General features: G+C 44.1%; 2 protein-coding genes across 3 annotated transcripts in view; one reads left to right on the forward strand and one right to left on the reverse strand.

The window, feature by feature from the left end:
- LOC141052431 (uncharacterized) overlaps positions 1-1,760 on the reverse strand; it is a 60,246-nt gene extending 58,486 nt beyond the window's left edge. Inside the window, exon 1 of the mRNA XM_073549661.1 lies at positions 1,616-1,760. The gene's annotated coding sequence lies outside the window, so the exon portion shown is untranslated. The remainder of the gene's footprint in view (positions 1-1,615) is intronic.
- A 24-nt stretch (positions 1,761-1,784) lies between these two features.
- LOC141052432 (THAP domain-containing protein 2-like) overlaps positions 1,785-27,500 on the forward strand; it is a 38,240-nt gene continuing 12,524 nt past the window's right edge. The window contains exons 1-4 of one of the 2 annotated variants that reach the window (XM_073549662.1): positions 1,786-1,936; positions 5,506-5,596; positions 24,467-24,662; positions 25,764-25,835. In XM_073549662.1, coding sequence (XP_073405763.1) covers positions 5,529-5,596; positions 24,467-24,662; positions 25,764-25,835 — 336 coding nt within the window. In that variant the 5' untranslated portion in view covers positions 1,786-1,936; positions 5,506-5,528. Of the gene's footprint in view, positions 1,937-5,505; positions 5,597-24,466; positions 24,663-25,763; positions 25,836-27,500 lie in introns of both variants that reach the window. The other variant, XM_073549663.1, reaches the window with a different exon arrangement.

The following is a 27,500-nucleotide window of genomic DNA, read 5'->3' on the forward strand; positions in this document are numbered from 1 at the left end:
CTTTTTTTATTACACCACTTATTTTATAGTATAACGTACTGGAAATGGGAAAAGCATTACAAGTGTATTAACATTGCAAACAAAACGACACTAGTCCGACGTTGTTTTTACACCGTTCACTCTACAGTAAAAGTGACATTGAGAGACCTGATTGTTGTTAAAGCGATAAAAAATAAACTGAACAGATTTTTATGATTGATTTAGTGGTTTAAAATGTTGAGTTTTGTAAAGACAAAGAAAAATAGTTAGGGTTTTCATTTTCTGAGACCAATAACTTTTTTCTTTTTCTCTCCTGAGCCGAAGGTTTCAATTATATAATTTTTAAGTACATTTTAAAATCGCTTTTTATTGTATTTTCCAGGGAAGAGGGCAGGATGAGAGAAAGGGGATGGTTGGGTTTCCATTGAAAAAAAGGCAATTCTGTAGTTCCAATCCCTTTCTTTTTGGCATTTAAACTTATAGTCTATATAATTTAACATTTTGAGAGATCAGACTTTTTTTGACACAATGATACTAAATATGTTTATTTTTTAGCATTTTTGAAGAGGGGAAAAGGGGGTAATTAATATTTTGGGGTCCCTTTATAGGACTTGAACCTATGATCATCCGATTGCCCATACTAGACTGCAATTCCACTGTAGAGGACTAACAGGGTAGTTATGGGGGGGGGGGGGTACCCGTCGCTTTCCCACAATTCCATTGAAAGGGTCCAAGATTGAAATGTTCTGAAGGACTAATGTAGGTAACCATTGCATCAGGAGTGAACATAGAGGCCGTACATGTACACTACTACTCCATTCACAAAGACAGCTTTGGGACTCTATTTCATGACCCTTGGGGGGGGGGGGGGTCGCAATGGTTGGACCCTTGGCACAGATAGGTGATAATTAGTGATGAGCAAACATGCTGAGATAAGGTGTTATCTGAGCATGCTTGTGTGCTAACCGAGTAACTTCGGCATGCTTGAATAATATGTTCGAGTCCCCATGGCTGCATGTCTCGAGGCTGTTTGACAGTCGCAACACATGCAGGGACTGCCTGACAAACAGGAAATCCCTGCACGTGTTGTGGCTGTCAAACAGCTGTGAGTCACGCAGCAACTAGAACATAGTTTTCGAGCACGCCGCACTCGGTTAGCACACAAGCATGCTCAGATAACACCTTATCAGAGCACATTCGCTCATCACAAGTGATAATGCACTTAGTGGGGAAACCCCTTTAGCATTTTGGACGTGGCATGCTTTGGAACACCATTTGTAAGGGTCAATACCGTAAACAAAAGGTGAAATTATTGGCATTTTTACTTATATAGAACTACCGGAAATGGAAAAAATATAATGACAACACTGAAGGAGGAGATGCCTGTGACAACCAATCAGGCTGATGCTTTCACTTTCTAACCTGCCTGACAAAAATGAAAGCTGTAATCTGATTGGTTGCAATGGTTATCCTGGGACTATGCAGCATTATAAAGTGTGCCTGGATTCAGACTGTGTGCACAGTGACACAGAGCCATTTATTCAGGTGTGCAACCAGCAAAACTAAAGAGCCCAGATAGCAGCACGTACCAGCCCAGACCCACGAGCAGCACACATATTACATGGTGTACACTCACCTCTGTCCTCTGCCCATTGCAGCCTCGCTCCCACCTCAGACGCGCAATCAGGTGGGAGTATCTTCAGTCGAAGTTTGTTAATAAAGTTTGTTGAGGGAGAAAAAAAGTGTATTTGCTTAGTGACGTCACACGTCGCTCTCCTAACGCGCTGTCCTGCTCAGGTGACGTGATGACGCCGGTGACGTCTCGTTTGGATCTTTTTTTTAAGTTGATCTCGGGCGCCATTTTGGTACACCCTGACCCTGCTCCGAGGCTCCCCAAAATGTAACCCCTTGTGGTACTCCAGGAGGAAAGCGGGTGTGAGAGGCCACTGTGGAGCAGGTGAGGTGGCTGGGTGCCGCAGCACGGCTCTGTGCCAGGGTACATGGGCATGTTCGGCCGTGTGTGCGGAGTGCAGCAGCTGGCAGGGGGGAGTGAGCAGTGCATCCATCAGGGGGTCTGCTCCCACAGATCCAGACCTCACCAGCTCTAGTAATGTGCATGTGATGTTCCATCATTGGCACACTAACTTACTGTGCCCCCAGTGCAGGCTAGCTCCGCAGGGGTCGTCATCATTACAGGGGTACAGCCCAGCCGCAGTGCGGGGGGCAGGGGAGCTCTGATCCCAGTCTGCGATGTCATCCTGCGTTCCCTATTTATTATTGTCCTTCTATAGCGCCATTATTCCACGGCTCTGCACCCATCAGGGGGTCTGCCCCCACAGATCCAGACCCCACTAGTGCTAGTAATGTGCATGTGATGTTCCATCATTGGCATACTAAGTTACTGTGCCCCCAGTGCAGGCCAGCTCCGCAGGGGTCGTCATCATTACAGAGGTACAGCCCAGCCACAGTGCGGGGGCAGGGGAGCTCTGATCCCAGTCTGGGATTTCATCCTGCGTTCCCTATTTATTATTGTCCTTCTATAGCGCCATTATTCCACGGCTCTGCACCCATCAGGGGGTCTACCCCCACAGATCCAGACCCCACTAGTGCTAGTAATGTGCATGTGATGTTCCATCATTGGCATACTAAGTTACTGTGCCCCCAGTGCAGGCCAGCTCCGCAGGGGTCGTCATCATTACAGAGGTACAGCCCAGCCGCAGTGCGGGGGCAGGGGAGCTCTGATCCCAGTCTTGGATTTCATCCTGCGTTCCCTATTATTGTCCTTCTATAGCGCCATTATTCCACGGCTCTGCACCCATCAGCATCGCTGTCCCCATTGGGGCTCACAGTCTAGATTCCCTACCTCTGCAATGTTAACTCCATGCTTTCTGTGGGGAAGCGCTTTACACAGGTAGCGGGGGCTGTGGGTGTCACTGCGGAGTGTGTGTGTGGGGGACTGGATGTGGCTCACAAGGTGAGAAAGGTTGGGGACCACTGTCCAAGACTATTCTAAACCTGCGTAGGGAGAAACCTGTCAGTGAAGGGGAACGAAGCAGGGCGAAGCCCCCAGTAACCAGCCTCTTGGCTTAGTCCACTCATACACATGATCACTGTGAAGCAATTTAAAAGAGAACCTGTGAGCACAATTTTGTAAAAGTGAAGCCCTTACTGTAATGGCACTGTTATACTGAATAAATTGATATATTTGATGAAGAAATCCCCTTTGTGAATCTGTTTTAATCACCATTTAAAGTTTTCTTTTAGATTTCGGTACACCGGGGCCGGACAGTACATGGGATCTTCTCCTCCTGTCTGTGATTCCCCAGCCCCTCCGCCTGCCTCTAGTGTGTAAATGACAGGTCTCTGCTGAGATGTCAAACAGAGGAGGCAGCAGAGGGTCCAAGAAATCACAGACAGGAGAAGACCCCATGTACAGTCCAGTCTCTGTGCACCGAAATCTTATTAGCAGAAAACTTCAAGTGGGGATTAAAGAAGAACCACAAAGTGGATTTCACCACCAAAGGGATCAGTGTAACAGCGCCATTTCATCTAGATGTGTACTTTACACAACATCGTGTTGACAGGTCCTCTTTAAGGCTATATGCACACGGTGCGGATTCTGCTGTGGAATTTTCCGCCCAGATTTTGGTAAATCTGCAGGTAAAATGACATGCATTTTACCTGCAGTTTTAGTGCAGTTTTTTATGCGGATTTCCCCTGCAGATTTCTATAATGGAGCAGATGGAAACTGCAGCAAAACCGCACAAAAGAAGCGACATGCTGCTTTTAGGCCCTGTGCTTACGGTGCAGATTCTGTGCAGTTCTGCAGCAGATTTGGCCAGGCAGAACTGCACGTGATGTACATTACCATTTAAGGCTATGTAAAACAAAAAACGCTGTGCACATGCTGCAGAGTTTTCCACGCATATTTGGTGCGGAATAAAAGAAGCAGCATGTCGCTTCTTTTGTGCGGTTTTGCTGCAGTTTTCCACCTGCTCCATTATAGTAATCTGCAGGTGAAATCCGCACTAAATCTGCACTAAAACTGCAGTTAAAGCGCAGGTCATTTTAACTGCAGATTTAGCAAAATCTGTGTGGAAAACTCCACAGCAGAATCCGCACCGTGTGCACATAGCCTTATTCTGCACCAAATCTGCGCGGAAAAATCTGCAGCATGTGCACAGCGTTCTTTGTTTTACATAGCCTTAAATGGTACTGTACATCACGTGCAGTTCTGCTTGGCCAAATCTGCTGCAGAACTGCACAGAATCTGCATCGTGTGCACAGGGCCTAAAGCGTATTTTCAATGAACCCCCCCTCTGCAATTCCGAGCGAAGGGAACCTGGTCTCAGCGATGAAGCCAGTGTGGGATTTGTGCTGCCTGTTGTTGAGCAGCGATAATTAGCTGTCGGGTTCCCAGTAATAGTCTTCACTCTGGGTGGCCGGATCGTGTTAGGAAAGCTTAATCTACAGGTATTCATAGTTGGTAATAGAAGAGAAGCAGAGTGCCACATGGAGTACTGCAGAGTGAGCCCAAGTCATCCATGCGGCCATTGTGCCTCTTTACCATCCCACCGGAGAGGAGAGACTCGTTCAGTCATTGGCTGATCATTGCGCCCCTAGGAGTTATCAGGTTTAGGGCTGCGACTGACAAAAAGCAAATCATTAGTTCTGCTTGGAATGTGGGAAGGGAAAGGCCAATCCCTCCCAGGCTGTGGTTGCATGAGGGGGTCTAAAAGTGGTCCCTCTGCTACATAAGTCATCAGTATTGCACCTGGTAGGTGGAGGCGCCTGTTACAGGTTTTCCATTGACTAAAATGATGTGACTTTTCTTCTGTACCAGTTCAGATCCGTTTCCTGTAATATGCTTCTCTTTCACTGTGGCAGGCGCCACCTTTCCCATGCTGTGGCTGTTAGATTTGTGCTGCCGGGGTTCGCCACAGGAATAGATAATGGAGTAATAGGTATGACTTATTTTGGGACAGAGCAGACGGAACTCTAAATTTTAGTATCTGAAATGCAGCACGTTTGTCATATGGCATTCATTCACACAGACTGTCGCACTTATCTTCATACATGGCCGACATGGAAACTTTCTGTGACCCTTTCATCTATATGAATGGGGTTTGCGGGAACCCATACACCTCCTGTGGATAGAGATTAGTGGAGTGCATTTTCAGTAACTCGAAATATCTTCAATTGTAAATTGTATATCTGCCCATTTTGGAGGGATCAGCTGAGCTTCTAATGTGTATGCCGGCCTACAGACAGCAGATGACCATGGCGATCAGTATCATGCAGTCAGAGAGAAGCCCACACACCCGATGAGCAAGCACAATGGGATGAGACATCAATTGTCAAAGACTGGAAAGCTCCTTTAAGATCTCAGACTTCATTATTTTTTTCTTTGCTGTTGACAAGTGCATGTACTGTTTGTATTGTTTTTTTTTAATGCAAAATGATTCATATAAACTTTTACAAAAATGATTACTTGAGTGTTCATTGCATTTTACATTTGCACTGCAGGTTGCTTTATATGGCATCTAACAATGCCCGCATGTGCTGCCATCAATTGCACAAGCCGACAGACTCGTGGATGTGGAAAGTCATTTCACCGGTATGTGTAATGTTAAACATAAAAGTATAACCGTTTTGCATTAAATTCCCATCTGTTGCAGTATAGATCACTTTACAGGGAATCTGTCGTCAGGTTTTTGCCACCTGATCTGAAAGCAGCATAACATAGGGACAGAGACCCTGATTCCAGTTATGTCATTTACTGGTCTGCTTACTGTTAGTTTGATAAAATCACTGTTTTAGTAACAGATGATTGTCATTAGAGGACTAGTAAACCTGCTGCCAGGTAGTCCTCCATATTCATGAGATCTGTGCAACCCCATCCCCACCACTGATTGGCCGCTTTCAGTCTATGCACTGTGAACATAAAAAGCTGTCACTTATTGGTGAGGGCGGGGGTGTACAGAGCTTAACATTCAGGGAAGTGGTAGAGCTGCAGCAGATAAAATAGTGATTTTATCAAAACTGCATCCAGTGGTTCAGTAAGGGACACATTGCTGGCATCAAGGTCTCTACCCTTATCATGGTGCTGTCCAATGATGTAATAAAGACTTGGTGACAGATTCCCTGTAGCTGAAACTTTCTGGGATTCAGATTTTAGGAATTAAAATAATTCACATTTTGAGTGATTTCCAGACTTCTCTGAAGTCCACAGAGCTCTATTTACCTTTACCTAAAAAGTACCCCAAAGGAATTTCATTGGCTTCATCCAATCGTAGAATTTTAATATATGCAATAAAACATTATCTTCACATCATATAGTACATTTTTGTTTTAAGACTCTCCCCATTTTGCATTTATTTGTCCATCATTTTTGTTCTGGAGAGTTCTGCATGGCTAAAATAGTAGACAATTGACTATTGAAAATGTGGCCTTCACACTGCGTTAAACAGACTCCCACAGTTCTCTTCCATATCTCTTATCATAAGACATTTTGCCCTAAAGAAGTATTCCCAGCTCCAATATACCATCCCAATATGTAGTCAGTCTAATAATATTAGCAAATACCTCCCATTAGAAATGTTGTATAGTTCTTCTGATTAGCTGTGTCGCTTACCCCTTGTGCAGGCATAGCAGGACCTTAGGTATCCATGGTTATGACCACTAGCAACCAGCTAACTGTCATTTTATCAGTGGTCGTATCCATGGATACCTAAGTTCCTGCAATGCCTTCATATGAGGAAAGAGACAGCAAATCAGAAGAACATTTCTAATTGGAGGCATTTGCTATTATTATTACACCTACTACGTATTGTGATAGGATCTTGGAGATGGGAATACCCCTTTTAAAACTCTTCAGGCACAGCTGCAGATTATGTGTTTTAAAAAAAAAAAAAAAGAAATGAACTTGTGTTTAAAGGGAATGTATTTTTGTATTAACCCCTTAACCCCCAAGGGTGGTTTGCACGTTCATGACCGGGCCAATTTTTACAGTTCTGACCACTGTCCTTTTATGAGGTAATAACTCTGAAACGCTTCCATGGATCCCGGTGATTCTGACACTGTTTTCTCGCGACATATTGTACTTCATGTTAGTGGTAAAATTTCATTCAAATAACTTGCGATTATTTGTGAAAAAAACGGAAATTTGGCAAAGAATTTTTAAATTTCACAATTTTCCAACTTTGAATTTTTATGCCCTTAAATCGCAGAGATACGGCACACAAAAAACTTAATAAGTAACATTTCCCACATGTTTACTTTACATCAGCACAATTTTGGAACCAAATTTTTTTTTTTTTGTTAGGAAGTTATAAGGGTTAAAAATTGACCAGCGATTTCTCATTTTTACAACACCATTTTATTTTTACGGACCACATCACATTTGAAGCCACTTTGCGGGGTCTATATGATAGAAAATACCCAAAAGTGACACCATTCTCAAAACTGCACCCCTTAAGGTGCTCAAAACCACATTCAAGAAGTTTATTAACCCTTCAGGTGCGTCACAGGAATTTTTTGAATATTTAAAAAAAATGAACATTTAACTTTTTTTCACAAAAAAAATTCTTCAGGTTCAATTTTTTTTATTTTACCGAGGGTAACAGGAGAAATTGGACTGCAAAAGTTATTGTGCAATTTGTCCTGAGTACGCTGATACCTGATATGTGGGGGGAACCACTGTTTCGGTGCATGGCAGAGCTCAGAAGGGAAGAAGCGCCGTTTGACTTTTTCAATGCAAAATTGGCTGGAATTCAGATCGGACGCCATGTCACGTTTGGAGAGCCCCTGATGTACCTAAACAGTGGAAACCCCCCACAAGTGACCCCATTTTGGAAACTAGACCCCCCCAAGGAACTTATCTAGATATGTGGTGAGAACTTTGAACCCACAAGGGCTTCACAGAAGTTTATAACGTACAGCGGTACAATTAAAAAATCATATTTTTTCCACAAAAATGATCTTTTCACCCCCAATTTTTATTTTTCCAAGGGTAACAGGACCCTAAAAGTTATTGTGCAACTTGTCCTGAGTACGTTGATACCCCATATGTGGGTGTAAACGACTATTTGGGCGCATGGCAGAGCTCGGAAGGGAAGCAGTGCCATTTGACTTTTTTGGCTGGAATTGAGATCGGACACCATGTCGCGATTGGAAAACCCCTGATGTACCTAAACAGTGGAAACCCCCACAAGTGACACCATTTTGGAAACTAGACCCCCCCCCCCCAAGGAACTTATCTAGATATGTGGCGAGCACTTTGAACCCCCAAGGGCTTCACAGAAGTTTATAACGCCCGGGTGTGAAAATAAAAAAATCGTATTTTTTCCACAAACATGATCTTTTAGTCCCCAATTTTTTTTATTTTCCCAAGGGTGCCAGGAGAAATTGGACCCCAAAAGTTGTTGTCCAATTTGTCCTGAGTACGCTGATACCCCATATGTGGGAGAAAACTGTATGGGCACACGTCAGGGCTCGGAAGGGAAGTAGTGACGTTTTGGAATGCAGACTTTGATGGAATGGTCTGCGGGTGTCATGTGCGTTTGGAGAGCCCCTAATGTACCTAAACTATTGAAACTCCCCACAAGTGACCCCATTTTGGAAACTAGACCCCCCACGGAACTTATCTAGATGTGTGGTGAGCACTTTGAACCCCCAAGGGCTTCACAGAAGATTACAATGCCCGGGCGTGAAAATAAAAAAATCATTTTTTTCCACAAAAATGATATTTTTGCCCCAAATTTTTTATTTTTCTAAGGTCCTGAGTAGGCTGATACCCCATATGTGGGGGTAAAGCACTGTTTGGGCGCATGGCAGAGCTTGGAAGGGAAGGACCACCATTTGACTTTTTCAACGCAGAATTGGCTGGAATTGAGATCAGACGCCATGTTGCATTTGGAGAGCACCTGATGTGCCCAAACAGTGGAAAGCCCCCAATTATAACTCCAACCCTAACCCTAATCTCAGCCCTAGCCCTAACCCTAATGGGAAAATGGAAATAAATACATTTTTTTTATTTTATTATTTTTCCCTAACTAAGGGGGTGATAACGGGGAGTTTGATTTACTATTTATGGCGGTTTTTATATTTGTCAGCTGTCACACGCTTAAAGACGCTTTTTATTGTAAAAATAGTTTTTGCATCACCACATATTGAGAGCTATAATTTTTCCATATTTTGACCCACCGAGTCATGTGAGGTCTTATTTTTTGCGGGACGAGTTGACGTTTTTATTGGTATCATTTTCGGGCACGTGACATCTTTTGATCGCTTTTTATTCCGATTTTTGGGACGCAGAATGAACAAAAACCAGCGTTTCATGCGGTAAAATTGATAAAGCCCTTTTATTCTTCGTGTCAGTACGGTTACAGCGATACCTCATTTAGGTTACTATGTTACTCACCTATATAGCGCCATTAATTCCACAGCGCTTTACATACATTATTGGCACTGTCCCCGATGGGGCTCACAATCTAGAATCCCCATCAGTATGTCTTATGGAGTACCCAGAGAAACACAGGGAGAACATACAAACTCCTTGCAGATGTTATTCTTGGTGGGATTTCATCCCAGGACTCCAGCGCTGCAAAGCTGCAGTAGTAACCACTGAGCCACCATGCCACCTGTTGGTAACTTTTTTTTTTTCATCAGCCTCTATGGCCAGTGTGGGGAATCTTTTTCTGCCAAAGGCAATTTGGTTATTTATACCTTCCTTAAGGGGCCGTACATATTGCGCACAAACGGTGCCCACAAAGTATGTCCTGACTTTGCGGTTAGCCAGCGCCATTCTATTGTAGCCTAAAGCTGCATCACACAGGATAGGAATAGATGCCCAGACTATCACACACAGGCCAAACACTCCTTTGTTGCCTATGAGAGAGATGATTCTGGCATTGGCTCCGCTTCATCCTGAAAAAAGGCTCAGGTGATTGATTTCCAACTGCCTGATCCTTATGTCCCCCAAACGTAACCTGGCAGTGATGAGACAGTAGTCACTATACACATTACATGGTTGGGTGACTTTTATCTGATGCGTATGTAGGCCTTCATCTGGTTTTTCACCTTTTCGTAGAAGGTGGAATGATTGGAGTAAAATGTCGCGTCTTGTCAGTTCATTCCTAGTGTCTTGGTCACTTAATAAGATGAACAGGGGCTTTATTTACATGTTCTCGCGTTCCCCAGGTCCCCTGGCGAGCCGCTGCTGCCCGTGCCTGGCACTGGCTGGTTGCTGTGCTGTACAATCAGTGCTTTTGGCATTTTGGGCTCTACTCGAAGCTTAATTTTTATGCCCTAAAATCTGAGAGATATGTCACACAAAATACTTAATAAATAACATTTCACACATGTCTACTTTACATCAGCACAATTTTGGAAACAAATTTTTTTTTGTTAGGAAGTTATAACGGTTAAAAGTTGACCAGCGATTTTTTTTTTTTTTTTTTTTTCATTTTTACAGCAAAATTTACAAAACCATATTTTTTTTTTTTTAGGGACCACCTCACATTTGAAGTCACTTTGAGAGGTGTATATACCAGAAAATACCCAAAAGTGACAACATTCTAAAAACTGCACCCCCTCAAGTGCTGAAAACCACATTCAAGAAGTTTATTAACCCTTTACGTGCTTTACAGGAACTGAAGCAATGTGAAAGGAAAAAATGAACATTTAACTTTTTTTTTTTTTTCACAAACTTCAGAACCAATTTTTTTATTTTCACAAGTGTAAAAAGAGAAAATGAACCACAAAACTTGTAGTGCAATTTCTCCTGAATACGCCGATACCCCATATGTGGGAGTAAACCACTATTTCGGCGCACGGCAGAGCTCAGAAGGGAAGGAGCGCCGTTTTGACTTTTTCAATGCAGAATTGGCTGGCATTTAAATCGGACACCATGTTGCATTTGGAGAGCCCCTGATGTGCCTAAACTGTGGAACCCCCCCCCCCCACAAGTTGCACCATTTTGGAAACTAGACCCCCCAAAGAACTTATCTAGCTGTGTGATGAGCACTTTGAACCCCTAAATGTTTCACGTGATTTTTTTTTTTTTTTTTAGCCCCCATTTTTTTAATTTTCGCAAGAGCAACAGGAGAAATTGGACCTCAAAGGTTGTTGTCCAATTTGTCCTGAGTATGCTGGTGCCCCATATGTGAGAGAACACTACTGTTTGAATGAATAGAAGAAATCCAGCTTCCTGTTCCTAGAGAAATTTCCTTTATTGGACTAAGTATATAAAATCCAACTTCATATCAGCATATTTTCACCACTGAAAGTGGGACAGAACAGACGCGTTTCAAGCTTAGAAGCTCTTAATCATTGCTCTCCTACTGTTTTGGTACACCTCAGGGCTTGGAAGGGAAGTAGTGACATTTTGGAATGCAGACTTTGATGGAATGGTCTGTGGGGCGTCATGTTTCATTTGCAGAGCTCCTGATGTGCCTGAACTGTGGAAACCCCCCCCCCCCCCCCCCCCCCAATTCTAACTCCAACCCTAGCCCCCAACACATCCCTAATCCCAACTAACTTTAGCCCCAAAACACCCCTAATCCCAACCATAACCCTAACTTAAGCCCAACTCTAATCCTAATGGGAAAATGGAATTTTTTAATTTTATGATTTTTCCCTAACGAAGGTGGTGATAAAAGGGGGGTTAATTTACTATTTTTTTTTATTTTGATCACTGTGATAGACCCTATCACAGTGATCAAAATGAACCAATAGGAAAAAATCTCCTATTGGTGCCGGCCGGCAGATCTCAGCGGGAGCGATGCTCATGCGCCCGCCATTTTCTTCCTGGAAGTAGACACCGGCACCCGTGGGGGGGAGCAGGAGGGTCCAGGGACACCGGGAGGTACTGTGGGGGGGGGCTATTTCTTTCTCCCCTAATGTGCGATCACATCGGAGGAGATAGAAATTAAATAGTAACATAGTTATTAAGGTTGAAGGAAGACTTTAAGTCCATCTAGTTCAACCCATATCCTATCCTAACTTGCCCTAACATGTTGATTCAGAGGAAGACATAAAAAAAAAACCCATGTGGCAAACAGTATGCTTCGCATTGGGGAAAAAAATTCCTTCCCGACTCCACATACGGCAATCAGACTAGCTCCCTGGATCAACGCAATATTAAGGAAACTAGTGTATATACCCTGTAATATTATACTTTTCAAGAAAGGCATCCAGTCCCTTCTTAAATTTTAGTAGGGAATCACTCATTACAACATCATATGGCAGAGAGTTCCATAGTCTCACTGTTCTTACAGTACTTACAGTAAAGAATCCGCGTGTGATTATGCTTAAACCTTCTTACCTCCAGACGTAGAGGATGCCCCCTTGTCCCCGTCACAGGTCTAAGAGTAAAAAGATCATTAGAAAGGTCTTTGTATTGTCCCCGCATATATTTATACATTGTAATAAGATCACCCCTAAGCCTTGAATTCTCCAAACTAAATAACCCCAAGTGTAATAACCTGTCTTGGTATTGCAGACCCCCTAGTTCCCTAATAACCTTGGTCGCTCTTCTCTGCGCCCGCTCCAGTTGAACTATGTCTTTCTTATACACCGGACACCAGAACTGTACACTGTATGCTAAGAGTGGTTTCACATTAGCGGTTTTGGTTGCGCCGAGCGCAACCAAATTGCAACAGGTTGCGCACGGCCTGCGTCCCCAGTGATAAAGATAGGGGACGCACGCAACGTCATGCGCCTGTAGGCGGAGCTACCGGAGTAGGCGCGGCAGGGGGCATGGCTTAGCGGCGGCCGTGCGCAGGCTGTTGCTGCGCCCTGAAATGCTAATGTGAAACCACCCTAAGTGTGGTCACACTAGTGACTTATATAGAGGTAAAATTCTGTTCTCCTCATGAGCATCTATGCCTCTTTTAATGCATCCCATTATTTTATTTTCCTTTCCAGCAGCTTTCCAGCAGCTGCCTGACACTGGCCACTAAGGCTGTGTGCCCACGTAGCGATTTTTTTTTTAAGCGTTTTTGCCGCGATTTTCGGCGCGAAAACGTTTAAAAATCGTGTACAGAACGCCCCCCATGCATTCCTATGACATTCCGCACATGCTGTGCTAATGCTGCGCTTTTTTCCGCAGCGGAATCGCATCGCGGAAAAAAAAAAAATCGCAGCATGCTCATTCTTTTGTGCGGAATCGCAAAGAATTGCCGCGATTCCGCACCCATAGGAATGCATGAGAATTGCTTACTTTCCGCATGTGGCTATGCCCACCATGCGGGAAGTTAAGCGTCTCATGTGCAGTTGGTACCCACGATGTGGAGGAGAGGAGACTGTCCTCCAGGCCCTGGGTACCATACCCCTGTAAAAAAAAAGAATAAAAAAATCGGGGTATATTTACCTTCCGGCGTCCCGCGCTGCATTCCTGCCCTAAGCGTTCCCAGTAATGCCTTGCGGCACAGTCCAGTGATGACGTGGTCTCGCGAGATCGCTATAGCAACGCGAGACTACGTCATCACAGGTCTCGCAAGGCATTACTGGGAACGCTGTGGCCCGGGAATGCAGCGCGAGACGCCGGAAGGTAAATATACACCGATTTTTTTTTTTTTTTTTTTTTTTTTTTTTTTTTTAGCATTTTAACATTCTATCTTTTACTATTGATGCCGCATAGGCAGCCTCAATAGTAAAAACCTGGTCACACTTGTCAAACACTATGTTTGACGAGTGTGACCAACCTGTCAATCACTTTCCAAGCGATGCTTCAAATCGCTTGGAAAGTGCTTGAATATCGCACGCGAAAATCGCGATCATAATCGCGGTGAAATCGCGCGGAAAAAAAACGCGCGATTTCTGGGAAGGAGTCCGGTTTTTGGTGTGCGTTTTAACATGCACCGTGGGCACATAGCCTAAATGTGAGTTTGTCGTCCAACCATACAACCAGGTCTTTTTCAGTGACAGTTTTGCCCAGTGTTTTACAATTAAGCACATAATTATACATCTTGTTCGTTCTACCCAAGTGCATGACCTTACATTTATCCCCATTAAAGCTCATTTGCCATTTATCAGCCCAAGCTTCTAGTTTACATAAATCCTCCTGTAATATTAGATTGTCCTCCTCTGTACTGATTACCCTGCAGAGTTTAGTGTCATCTGCAAATATTGAAATTTTACTCTCTATGCCCCCTACAAGGTCATTAATATGTTAAAAAGAAGCGGGCCCAAAACTGACCCCTGTGGTACCCCACTGCTAACCGTGACCCAGTGTCATGTGGTATACAGTCTAACGCATGGGTATAATAAGACACATGAGACATAAGCTTCTTAAGCATTTCTTGTATTACTCCATACAAGTAGTGCAGTAGCAGGATAGTTGCAGAGCTAGGCAAACAACCAACGATATTCAGAGTCTATTACTTTCCTGTCAGAAGTAGCTGGCAAGCAGAAGGGTTCTGTGTCCACAAATGGTTCCAAGCAGAGGAGATCCAGGCTTCACAGACCAAGTCACAAACTGGGAATAGAGCTGATTCAGGAGCACAGGTGAATCAGCTGGAGCTGATTAAAAGGACAATTGGCAGGAAACAGGGCAGGGACATCATAGCTGAGTACTCCATGTTCTTTGAGGGCAAAGTCACTGCACATGCCAGGAAACAAGATGGCCAACGACAAGCTGAGGACTCCATATTGGTTGAGGGCAAAAGTCAATGCACAGTCCAGGAAACAAGATGGCCGACACACTAAAAGCGAAGATAACGGATCTAGCATAAAAGTCCGAAAACATTACATTACTCCCCCCTTAAGGACAGCCTCCGGATGGCCCCAGTCCAGGCTTTCCCGGGTACCTCTGTTGGAACTGGCGGAGTAAACGAGGCGCATGGAGATTGGAGGCTGGTTCCCACGAGTTGTCCTCAGAAGAATAGCCTTGCCACTGTACCAGGTATTGCACCCCGTCTCTACGCAACCTGGAGTCCAGGATCCTTTCCACGACAAACTCCTCCTGGCCATCGATGAGGACCGGAGCAGGAGGGGAAGAAGAACGACCAGGGAAAGAATTGGGAGTTGCAGCCTTCAGTAGAGAAACATGAAACACAGGGTGAATCCTCATAGATCTCGGCAGTTGAAGGCGACGTTACTGACAAGCTTAGTAATCTTATAAGGCCCGATGTACTTATGACCCAATTTGGATGATGGTACTCTCATCTTAAGGTTCTTAGTTGACAGCCAAACCAAATCTCCTACCTTGAAGGTTGGTGCAGGTTTACGAAACCTATCTGCCGATTTTTTATACCTGTCCTGAGCAGATTCCAGATTCCTCTTAAGTAGATCAAGGTTCTGTTGTAGAGATGTGATTCTGTCGGCTACAGCTGGGAGAGGTGTGTCTATGGGAAATCGAGGAAGGATGTTAGGATGATAACCCAAATTGGCATAAAAGGGTGACAGCTTAGTGGAAGCGCTCTGCGAATTGTTGTAAGAGAATTCAGCCAGTGGGAGCAAATCCACCCAGTCATCTTGTAGGTGGCAGATAAAACAGCGGAGATACTGTTCTAAGGTCTGGTTAGTCCGCTCAGTCTGTCCATTTGTCTGCGGATGAAAGGCAGAAGATAGATTAACTTTGATGTTTAACGCAGCACAGAAGTGCTGCCAAAACTTTGAAGTGAATTGCACCCCTCGATCAGATACAACCTCATCCGGTACGCCATGCAGACGAAACACATTTTGGATGATCAAGTCCGATGTGTGTTTCGCAGTGGGTAAACCCACACACGGAATAAAATGGGCTGCCTTTGTTAACCGATCCACCACCACTAGAACTGTGTTCTTCCCTTGAGAGGTTGGCAGCTCCACAATGAAGTCCATTGATATGGATCCCCATGGACGGGTGGGAATGGGTAGGGGTTGTAAAAGACCTGTAGGCGACGAACGTGGAGTCTTGCATCTAGCACAGACTTCACAAGAAGTGACATAATCCAGAACGTCTCTTCTGTACGTGGGCCACCAAAAGAAGCGAGACAGGAATTCTTGAGTCTTCAGAACTCCTCTATGCCCCGCTATTTTAGAATCGTGGACGAGTTGCAGTACTTTCCCTCTGGCCGCTTCAGGAATATACAGGCGTTGCCCCTGAATCCACACACCATTCTTATATACAAGACTTACTTCACAAGATGGTTGTGCCAACCAGGGATCCGTATGGTATGCTTCCTTGATATCGTTAAGCAAGTCTTGATTATGGATCACCCCCAGGAACCTGGAATCAGAGATAACAGTCTTATGAAACGTGAGTGGGATAGTTTCATCTGAGTAGAGTCTAGACAACGCATCGGCCTTTCCATTACGCGATCCTGGTCTATAAGAGATAACAAAACTGAATTGGTTTAAGAAAAGACTCCAACGAGCCTGGCGAGGAGTCAAACACTTAGCCGATCTGATAAACTCGAGATTGCGGTGGTCAGTCAAGACGATTATCTGCTGTGCAGCTCCCTGAAGGTGGTGTCTCCATTCTTTGAAGGCTGCGATGATGGCCAACAATTCTCTATTACCCACGTCATAGTTTCGTTCTGCAGGAGACAACCGCCGAGAAAAGAAAGCACAGGGATGTAAGACTTCTTTCTCGCCTGTCCTCTGGGAGAGGATAGCTCCAATGGCACTGTCTGAGGCATCCACCTCTATTATGAAGGCACGTTCAGGGTTAGGATGCACCAGAATAGGTGCCGTGGTGAATTTCTGTTTCAGGCGGGAAAATGCTTCTTGAGCCTGGGGGGTCCAGGTAAAAGCAGAGTTCTTGCGGGTAAGCCGTGTGATGGGAGACACTACCTCAGAAAAGTTCCTGATAAAACGCCTATAAAAATTAGCAAACCCTATAAAGCGCTGGACCTCCTTTACATTCTTGGGGACCGGCCAGTCCTTAATGGCTTGGATCTTACTCTCATCCATACTAATTCCTCGTGACGTCATTACATACCCCAGAAATTGGATCTTCGTCCGATGGAATTCGCACTTTTCTAGTTTGATATACAGATGGTTTTGTCGAAGGCGTTCTAAGACCATCTTCACATGTCTGTGATGTTCCTCTGTGGAGTTAGAAAAAATCAAGATATCATCCAAATAAATTACAATGAATGTATCCAGGAGATCTCTAAAAATGTCATTCACCAAATGTTGGAAAGTTGCTGGGGCATTACATAAACCGAATGGCATTACCAGGTATTCAAAGTGTCCGTAGCGTGACCTGAAAGCAGTCTTCCATTCATCCCCAGGTCTAATGCGGACCAAGTTATAGGCCCCACGGAGATCCAACTTAGTAAAGAGCTTTGCATGCCGTACTCTCTCCAATAATTCCGGAATCAAAGGTAGTGGGTAACGGTTTCTGATCGTGATCTTATTGAGCTCCCGATAATCTATGCAGGGCCTAAGAGATCCGTCTTTCTTCTTCACAAAGAAGATTGGTGCACCAGCGGGAGATGAAGAATGGCGTATGAAGCCCTTGGCTAGCTGTTCATCTATATAGTCCTTTAGCGCCTTTAGCTCTGGCCCTGCCAAAGGGTAAATCTTGCCAAACGGTATCCCTGCACCTGGTAATAGGTCTATTGGACAGTCATATGGACGGTGAGGGGGTAGTAGGTCTGCGTTCTTCTTGTCGCACACATCAGCATACTCACGGTATATTGCTGGTAGCTCTGAGACTGATGGTGGTCCCTTAGGGATGGAGCAGACTGAAGCTTCTGGACTTATCTGTGTCTTCGGAAAGTGCAGTTCTTTAGTCTCCCAATTAATCGTAGGATTCTGAGCCTGCAGCCAAGGCAGTCCTAGAATAATAGGGAAATGAGGAGAAGAGATGAGCATAAAGGACAGACTCTCTTGATGGTCATTACCCATGAGGACCTTCAGGGGTTCCGTCTCCTGGTCCCGAGTTTAACAGTGAGCCATCCACGGTCTCCATCTGTACAGGAGTAGCCTTCTTTACTGAATGTACGTTATGTCTCTGGGCAAAGGAGATGTCCATAAAATTGCCGCTTGCCCCTGAATCAATCATAGCGGAGGTAGATACCCAAACGGAGTGAACCCTGAGTTTGAGGGGAATGAAGCAATGAGAATTGTTGTTCTTGCAGCTCAGCTGGGAAACCGCTGAGAGGACCGGAAAAACTGCTGCAGTAACACCTGCATCGGGCTCAGAGATAACGGAGTTCAAGTCCGAGTAATCAATGTCTGTATCTTCTACTCCCTCTGGGGTCTGTAGTGCGGACCTGACAGAACCCCTCTCACAGCACTCGCAGTGTATGATGGCTGCAGTTGTCTTACGAGAACGACTGGGGCAGTTGATGATGAAATGTCCTGACTTACCGCAATAGAAACACAGATTTTCCTTTAGTCGTTGTTCCTTACGTGCATCACTGACCCGTCTCTGTAAAGAGTCCACCTGCATAGGCTCGGGTTTTGGTTCTCGTATAATCCTGCTCAAGGACTCCTTGGCTGGAGAGGGAGAGAATAAATGATTAGAGTGCCTTAGCTCCGACCACCTCTCCTGTCTGCGTTCAGTAAGCCGAGCATCGATCCGAATACAGTAGTTGATAAAATCTCCTAATGCTGTAGGTGGGTCGACACGAGCAAGTTCGTCCTTAATTACAGAGGATAATCCTCTCCGAAAAACCGATCTTTTAGCGGAGCTATCCCAAGTGGTGTCGAGGGCCCATCTCCGGAAATCCAGAGCATATTCTGCTACTGAGCGCTTACCTTGGCTTAAAGTCAACATAGCTGATTCCGCTGTAGCACCGCGGTTCGGATCATCGAATGCCTTCCCCATAGCTGAAATGAAAGCATCAAGGTTATTTAGACAGTCGTCGTCAGTCTCAATTAGAGGGTTTGCCCATGCGAGAGCTTTGTTGGAGAGTAGCATAATTATTGTTAATACTTTAGATCGCTCAGTAAGGAACTGAGGCGCATGAGCCGCAAAGAACAGTTTGCATTGATTAATGAATCCTCTGAATCTTTCCCGTTCACCGCCAAAGCGGAATGGTGGTAGCTTGGGGATTCCCATTGCCGGGGTGGAAGTTTGGGTTTGGACTTGTCGCTCCAGAACCTCAATCCGGGTTCGTAAGTCCTGAGTGGTTTGTCCGAACACCTGTAGATTATGATCACTCCGATCCCGCAGACTTGCAAAGCTGTCCTTTACTGCCTGTAGATCGGCAAGGATTGAATTGGTTACTTCGCACAGATGTTTAACAGAGTCCTCCATATTCCCCAAAGATGTATGGCAGAGAGGCTGGAAAGAAAGAAAAGGAGCACAATAGTGTTTACCTGTGGTAACACTCCTGACTTAAAAGAAGGGAATGTGCTCACCTGGAAAGGTTGTGAGAAGCCACAACCACTATCACATATATCGATATCTTGGATCCACAGCCTGCAGCGGCTCCCCAACGGCAAAGATCCAAAAAAAATAAAAATAAAAAAAAAAAAAAAAAATCTCTATACAGGTTGCAGCGGTGTCTCAGACCCAGCAGACTCTATCATGGCTCCTGAATCTGTCATGTGGTATACAGTCTATCTAGAGTCTAACGCATGGGTATAATAAGACACATGAGACATAAGCTTCTTAAGCATTTCTTGTATTACTCCATACAAGTAGTGCAGTAGCAGGATAGTTGCAGAGCTAGGCAAACAACCAACGATATTCAGAGTCTATTACTTTCCTGTCAGAAGTAGCTGGCAAGCAGAAGGGTTCTGTGTCCACAAATGGTTCCAAGCAGAGGAGATCCAGGCTTCACAGACCAAGTCACAAACTGGGAATAGAGCTGATTCAGGAGCACAGGTGAATCAGCTGGAGCTGATTAAAAGGACAATTGGCAGGAAACAGGGCAGGGACATCATAGCTGAGTACTCCATGTTCTTTGAGGGCAAAGTCACTGCACATGCCAGGAAACAAGATGGCCAACGACAAGCTGAGGACTCCATATTGGTTGAGGGCAAAAGTCAATGCACAGTCCAGGAAACAAGATGGCCGACACACTAAAAGCGAAGATAACGGATCTAGCATAAAAGTCCGAAAACATTACACCCAGTCCGAGTGCGCTCCATTAATAACCACCCTTTGTTTCCTATCCCAGAGCCAGCTCTTAACCCACCTACACATATTTTCCCCTATCCCCATTGTTCTCATTTTATGTATCAACCTTTTGTGAGGCACCGTATCAAAAGCTTTTGAAAAGTCCATGTACACCACGTCCACTGCATTCCCTTGGTCCAGTCCGGAACTTACCTCTTCATAAACGCTTATCAGATTAGTCTGACAGGAACGGTCCCTTGTAAACCCATGTTGATATTGGGTCATGAGGTTATTCTTCTCCAGATACTCCAGTATAGTATCTCTTAGAAAACCCTCCAGGATTTTACCCACAGTTGAGGTTAAACTTACTGGCCTATAATTTCCAAGTTCAGTTTTTGTCCCCTTTTTGAATATTGGCACCACATTTGCTATACGCCAGTCCTGTGGTACATGCAAAACAGAAGCCGCGGAGACACCATCACGTGTTTCTCAACGCAAGCAATGACCAGCCAGGTCTTTGCCCGGGAAGGAACAACCACGGGAAGGGCAGTCTCCAATAAAGGAAACCACCTATGCCAAAACATGGTATCCATCCACATACAGCTGTTTCGGTGTATTGCCCCTCATCAGTGTGGAGTAGGAAACTGGCTGGTAGGAGCAATGCCTAGTAAAAAGACTATGAAGAGGAGGATGAATGAACTCATGGAGATCAACATCCGACACTGCGGAGACACCATCACGTGTTTCTCAACGCAGTGATTCTAGAGCACTGCCCCCATCCCTTATGGGAAATATGTAAAACATGCAAAACAGAAGCCGCGGAGACACCATCACGTGTTTCTCAACGCAAGCAATGACCAGCCAGGTCTTTGCCCGGGAAGGAGCAACCACGGGAAGGGCAGTCTCCAATGAAGGAAACCACCTATGCCAAAACATGGTATCCATCCACATACAGCTGTTTCGGTGTATTGCCCCTCATCAGTGTGGAGTAGGAAACTGGCTGGTAGGAGCAATGCCTAGTAAAAAGACTATGAAGAGGAGGATGAATGAACTCATGGAGATCAACATCCGACACTGCGGAGACACCATCACGTGTTTCTCAACGCAGTGATTCTAGAGCACTGCCCCCATCCCTTATGGGAAATATGTAAAACATGCAAAACAGAAGCCGCGGAGACACCATCACGTGTTTCACAACGCAAGCAATGACTAGCCAGGTCTTTCATCGGGCATTGCTCTAGCATCACTGCGTTGAGAAACACGTGATGGTGTCTCCGCCGTGTCAGATGTTGATCTCCATGAGTTCATTCATCCTCCTCTTCATAGTCCTGTGGTACAGACCCTGTTATTAATGGAATCTTTAAAGATTAAAAATAATGGTCTATCTATGACTGTGCTTAATTCCTGCAGTACTCGGGGGTGTATCCCATCCAGGCCCGGGGATTTGTCAATTTTAGTGATTTTTAGACAAATCAGACTTTTTTTTTTTTTTACGGTCGTCGTTAGATCTTTAATAACGGCGATCGCAACACCGGGGGTCGGTAAAAACCGGCTCTCTGGGGTCTCGGCTGCCCCCGGCAACCGAGACCCCAGAGAAATTCCAACTCTGGGGGGCACTATACACTTTTTCTTCAATGGCGCTCTGGTTTAAGTACCCTTAACTGCCTCTGTTTAAAAGCGTATCGACAGTCGTGAAGGGGTTAACAATGTAGCAGTAATTTCTCATTATTTCATGTAAACTTGCAAAATTTATTTTTTAGGGACCTATTAAGTTTTGTAGTGACTTTGGGGTCCTATATTTTGGAAAACCCCCAAACGTGAGACCATTTTAAAATCAAAACCCCTCAACGTATTCAAAATTGCTTTCAGGTAGTTTATTAACCCTTCAGATGCTTTTCAGGAATTAATGCAAAGTGGCATAACAGGAACAAAGAAATGTATTATCGCCTAAGGGTTGCTAACTTCTGAACAGGCCACTGTAGCTGGCAGATTCTAAGGCCGTTGCCATGAACTGCCTTGGCAAACATCCGGACCACAGAATCAAGATCTCAACATCTCAGGGTGCCGATGTGGTTAACCCCTTCCCGACCTTTGACGCCACATAAGCGTCATGAAAGTCTGTGCCAATCCGACCTGTGATGCGTATGTGGCGTCATGGGGAGATCGCGTTCCTGCGGGTCGAGTGACTGGGGTCACTGAAAGGTTATCCGACCCGCATGTACAGGAGGCTTTGTACTGACTGACGGATCGCCACTGTCAGTATTTGCTATCGCAGTGATCCCTATCACCGTGATCAAAATGAAAAAAAAAAGTAAATAAACCCCCCCTAAGTAGGGAGAAATAATAAAATAAAGAAAATATATTTATTATTTTTCCATTAGGGTTGGAATTAGGGTTAGGGGTGGGTTGGGATTAGGGTTAGGCTTGTGGTTATGGTTGGGTTTAGGGTTAGGGGTGGGTTGGGATTAGGGTTGAGTTAGAATTGAGGGGTTTCCACTGTTTAGGTACATCAGGGGGGTCTCCAAACGTGACATGGCGCCACCATTGATTCCAGCCAATTTTGCATTCAAACAGTGGCTTACCCCAACATATGGGGTATTGGCGTACTCAGGAAAAATTGCACAGCAACTTTGAGGGTCTAATTTCTCCTGTTACCCTTGGGAAAATAAAAAATTGGGGGCTAAAAAAAAAATATTTTTGTGGAGAAAAATGATTTTTTTTTTTATTTTCACGGCTCTGCGTTATAAACTTCTGTGAAGTACTTGGGGGTTCAAAGTGCGCACTATGCATCTAGATAAGTTCCTTGGGGGGGCTACTTTCCAAAATGGGGTCACTTGTGGGGGAGCTCCAATGTTTAGGCACATCAGGGGCGCTCCATACGCGACATGGTGTCCACTAACGATTGGAGCTAATTTTCCATTCAAAAAGTCAAATGGCACTCCTTCCCTTCTGAGCTCTGCCGTGTGCCCAAAGAGTGGTTCCCCCCAACATAAGGGGTATCAGCGTACTCAAGACAAATTGGTCAACAACTTTTGGGGTCCACTTTCTCCTTTTACCCTTGAGAAAATAAAAAAAATTGTTGCAAAAAGTTAAATGTTCGTTTTTTCCTTCCATGTTGCTCCTGCTGCTGTGAAACACCTGAAGGGTTGATAAACTTCTTGTGTGGTTTTGATCAGCTTGAGGGGTGCAGTTTTTAGAATGGTGTTGCTTTTGGGTATTTTTAGCCATATAGACCCCTCAAACTGAACTCAAATGTGAGGTGGTCCCTAAAAAAAAAAAATGATTTTGTAAATTTTGTTGTAAAAATGAGAAATTGCTGGTCAGCTTTTTTAACCCTTATAACTTCCTAACAAAAAAAATTTTGTTTCCAAAATCGTGCTGATGTAAAGTAGACATGTAGGAAATGTTATTTATTAACTATTTTGTGTCACATAACTCTCTGGTTTAACAGAATAAAAATTCAAAATTTGAAAATTGCGAAAATTTTCGCTAAATTTCCGTTTGGTTTTTTTTTGTTTGTTTGTCCCCCCCCCCACATAAACGCAAAAATTATTGACCTAAATTTACCACTAACATGAAGCCCAATATTTCACGAAAAAACAATCTCTGAATCGCTTGGATCCGTTGAAGCGTTCCAGAGTTATTACCTCAGAAAGGGACGCTGGTCAGAATTGCAAAAAATGGCCAGGTCATTAAGGTCAAAATATAGAAAGAACACCGTGAGCACAACTTAAGATGGTGCTAAGGTTAGGTTCCCAAACCGTTAAAGCAACAAATATGAACCTAGCACTCAACTTAAAGGTATTTGTAAGGCGGTTTATTGTAGCACACGAAAAAAGACGTTTCGGTCAATGTGACCTTCTTCAGTTACGTGTGGTATATAGATTGTGTAGAGCTTATAAGGCATCTATCAGAAAGGACGATGGTGCTTTAGGCATTGAGGAGAATGATCTCTTTAAGGTAATGAGCTTGTCAGTATATAGGAGAGGGGCAAACGTGCCTCCAGATGCGGTGGACACAATCTATATACCACACGTAACTGAAGAAGGTCACATTGACCGAAACGTCTTTTTTCGTGTACTACAATAAACCGCCTTACAAATACCTTTCAGTTGAGTGCTAGGTTCATATTTGTTGCATTAAGGTCAAAATAGGCTGGGTCATGAAGGGGTTAGAGAGGGAGACCCCACACTCATAACCATCTACATGCTGTAGTCTCTATTGACAGCAGCATTTAAGGGGTTAAACTACTAGTGTCGGTACTAACAATGGTCGTGGTTGATGCAGCAAGTTGTCGGCTATAGTGGACAGCCGACAGCTGCTGGATTGTCACCCATTGGGGGATGCAAGTCTCTTGTATGTCAGGTCAGTAAAAAGACATATTGGTGGTCACTATGAGGTTAAGCTCCCTGTTTTACTTAAACCTGCAGAATTTCTGTGTAGTACACCCATAATACAATTTTTATTTTTATTTTTTTTTAGGTTTCCACATGGGCGACCAGAAATTCTGAAAAAGTGGGTAACAAACATGCGACGGGACACATTTAAACCATCTTGTAAAGCAGTACTGTGCTCTGACCATTTTGAGGAATTTTGCTTTGACCGGACTGGTCAGACCATTCGCCTGAGGGTTGATGCTGTGCCAACGGTGTTTGCTTTCCCTGGGAAAACAAGAAAGGTATGTAAATATATATATATTAGTTTAAATCATCTTATCAAACTGTTAATCCAGAAGAGCCAAGAGTCTTAAAATGGTAATGGTGGGGAACAAAGAGGTTAAAAGGAGAGCAGTCTCTGGTGAGGAGCCTACAATCCTAATAAAATGGAAGGAGTAGCAGAAAAAAGGGAGCAGAGAAGAGATGTATGACATTGCACTGTAGCCAGTCTGCTAAAGGGAATCAGTCAGGGGGATCAACTCTCCTAAGCCGTCTATATGGTCATGCAGCTCATAGGAAGCTGAATAAAATAATACCTTAATATCTGCGATGCCATGTGAGCTGGTAAGTTCTGTGTGCCAGACATAACGCTCTCTGGGAATCTGCCTCCAGAACTTATTTTAAATCAATAGTCTCTTCTCATAAGTACACACAGGAGTGAGATTATAACTAATGCAGTACAACAGAAGTGAACTGTCTCATTACAAATTAATTTGCAGTTGTCCTCTCATACTGCTGCAGAGCTGTGCCTTATCATAACTAATATAGTACAGTAGAATTTAAGTTGGTCTCATTACAAACTTTTGCAGCAGCACATGTCCTCTCATAGTGCTGTCATCTCTGCTGCAGTACTGATTATAACTAAAACAGTACAGCAGAGATGAGTCTGACGTCATTACTAGCACAACAAACTTATTTGCAGTTGTTCTCGCAGTGCTGTCAGTTCTGATGTACAGTAGCTCCTCCCTCATGAGCAAGAATACTTCAGCTTCCATTTTACAGACAGCCAATCTGTGAAATGGAAGCTGAAGTATTCTGAGAGGACAACAGCAAATTTGTTATTGTACTTAATGAGACAAAGCTCAACTGTGCTGTACTGTGTTGGTTATAATCAGGCACAGCTTTGAGCTGACAGCACTATGAGTGGAAGTGTTGCAGCAAATGTGTTTGTAATGAGGCAAAGTTCACTTTTCAAACTGTTATGCTATTAAGACAGATATTTATTAACTATTTTGTGTTATAACTTACATGTACCACATGTCTACTTTACATCCGCATCATTTTTGTTTTTGCTTTTTCTTTAAAGGGTTGTTAAACAAAAATATATTTTTATATTTTTAAAGATCACTTCACCTTTAACCCCTTCACTACATCCGCCATACATGTACGGCGCAGGTCTGGAGTGGGATCAAGGGGTGAGTTCGTCTCCTACTCGGCAGTTTATGGCTGTTATGGTCACCTGTGATTGTTAACCTGTCAAACTCTGACAGCGGCAAATAACACATGCCGGCATGGGGGGTGTCATTCCAAGTACCCATCGGCATGCCAATGACATGATCGTAGGTCACCGATGGGTTACTATGACAGCAGGGGGTCTGTAATAAAACCCTCTGTTCTTGTGGAGCTCCCTTGAAAACCTGCCTGTGGCCAGGCTTCAAAGGAAATATGATTTTTGCTGTATGTAGCAATTCTGTGGCTTCGCTGTATATACCACAAGCAATCAGATGATCGTAACTTCAAGCCCTCCTAAGGGGACTAGCCAGATCGGTGAAAAGTGTAAAAAAAAAAAAACATTCAAATCGCCTCCAATAAAAATATAAAAAGATGATAAACAATTTTAAAAAATACACGTTTTCTCCGCGCTCAGTAAAGTCAGATCTATCAAAATATAAAAATTATTAATCCGATCAATAAACAGCATAAATAAAAAAAAAATCAAGAAAGCCAAAGTTACGTTTTTGTTCGCTGCAATAACACAAAAATGTAAAGCGCAAAAAAATGTCGTTCTACAAAGAACAAGCCCTCATTTATGTCCATATGGACTGGAAAATAAGAGTTATAGCTCTGGGAAGAAGGTGAGGAACAAAATAAAAATGAAAATTAGCCGCATCGTGAAGGAGTTACTTTTGAGGTGCTTGTATGTCAGGATACTTTTTATACAAGACTTTATTTTAATATCTGCACATCTCAAAGCATTCTAAATCCCTTTCTGGAAATTTGTTAACCCATCAGGTGTGTCACTGCAAATGACGCACAAAAACATTACATTAGACCCAATTTAAGTTTCACAAGGTCAGCAGGAGAAATTGGACCCCACAATTTATTGTGCAATTTCACCGAGTATGCCTGTACTTCTGCATATGTGTTCGGAAACTACTGTTTGGGCACATATTATGACTTAGAAAGGAAGGAGCTCCCTGTTCCAGCAATCTTGGCTGAAATAGATGGCGGTTTCCACGTTGCATTTGCAGAGCCCCTGGAGTGCCAAAAGAGCAGAAACTAGCTGCCTCAATTTATAAACTACACCCCTCGAGGAATTTATCTAGGAGTGTGGTTTCCATTTTGGGCCAACAGGTGCTTCCCAAATTTATTACATTCGGTCGGTCACTTAAACAACCAAGACAGACAAGGGGACACAATTACAATGGTGGGCCCTACAATAGGGAACGGGGAAGTGGACACCTCCTGCACTGTCCCAAGGAAGAGCCCTGAACTCTCCTAACATTCCCTATACAGGTTCTTTCAACCTGTCGCCGACCAGGATACCTAGGTCCCTCACTTGCCCTGCACCTATCCCTTACTAGGGAACTGGCAAGTGCAGGCACTGGTCCCACTGCTGTACTAATAAGACACCAGGGAAAATAACACACAGGGAAAAACAGCCACACTTTGTTTGCGCTGCACTGGACCGCAGAGTAAGGCACACGAACACAGCTTCCAGCAGGAAAACCACTGCTCAAGATAGCTTCTCTCTCCAGAACAGTTGGCTTCCAAATGACCAGTATTGCCAACAGTGAGCTACAGCACCTGATGAGCTTTTATAGGAAGGATGGGGGTGGTCACCACCTGCTGACTAATTA

The sequence above is a fragment of the Dendrobates tinctorius genome, unplaced genomic scaffold (assembly GCF_039654945.1).
Source record: "Dendrobates tinctorius isolate UK_male_01 unplaced genomic scaffold, ASM3965494v1 ptg000160l, whole genome shotgun sequence".
Classification (NCBI taxonomy): domain Eukaryota; kingdom Metazoa; phylum Chordata; class Amphibia; order Anura; family Dendrobatidae; genus Dendrobates; species Dendrobates tinctorius.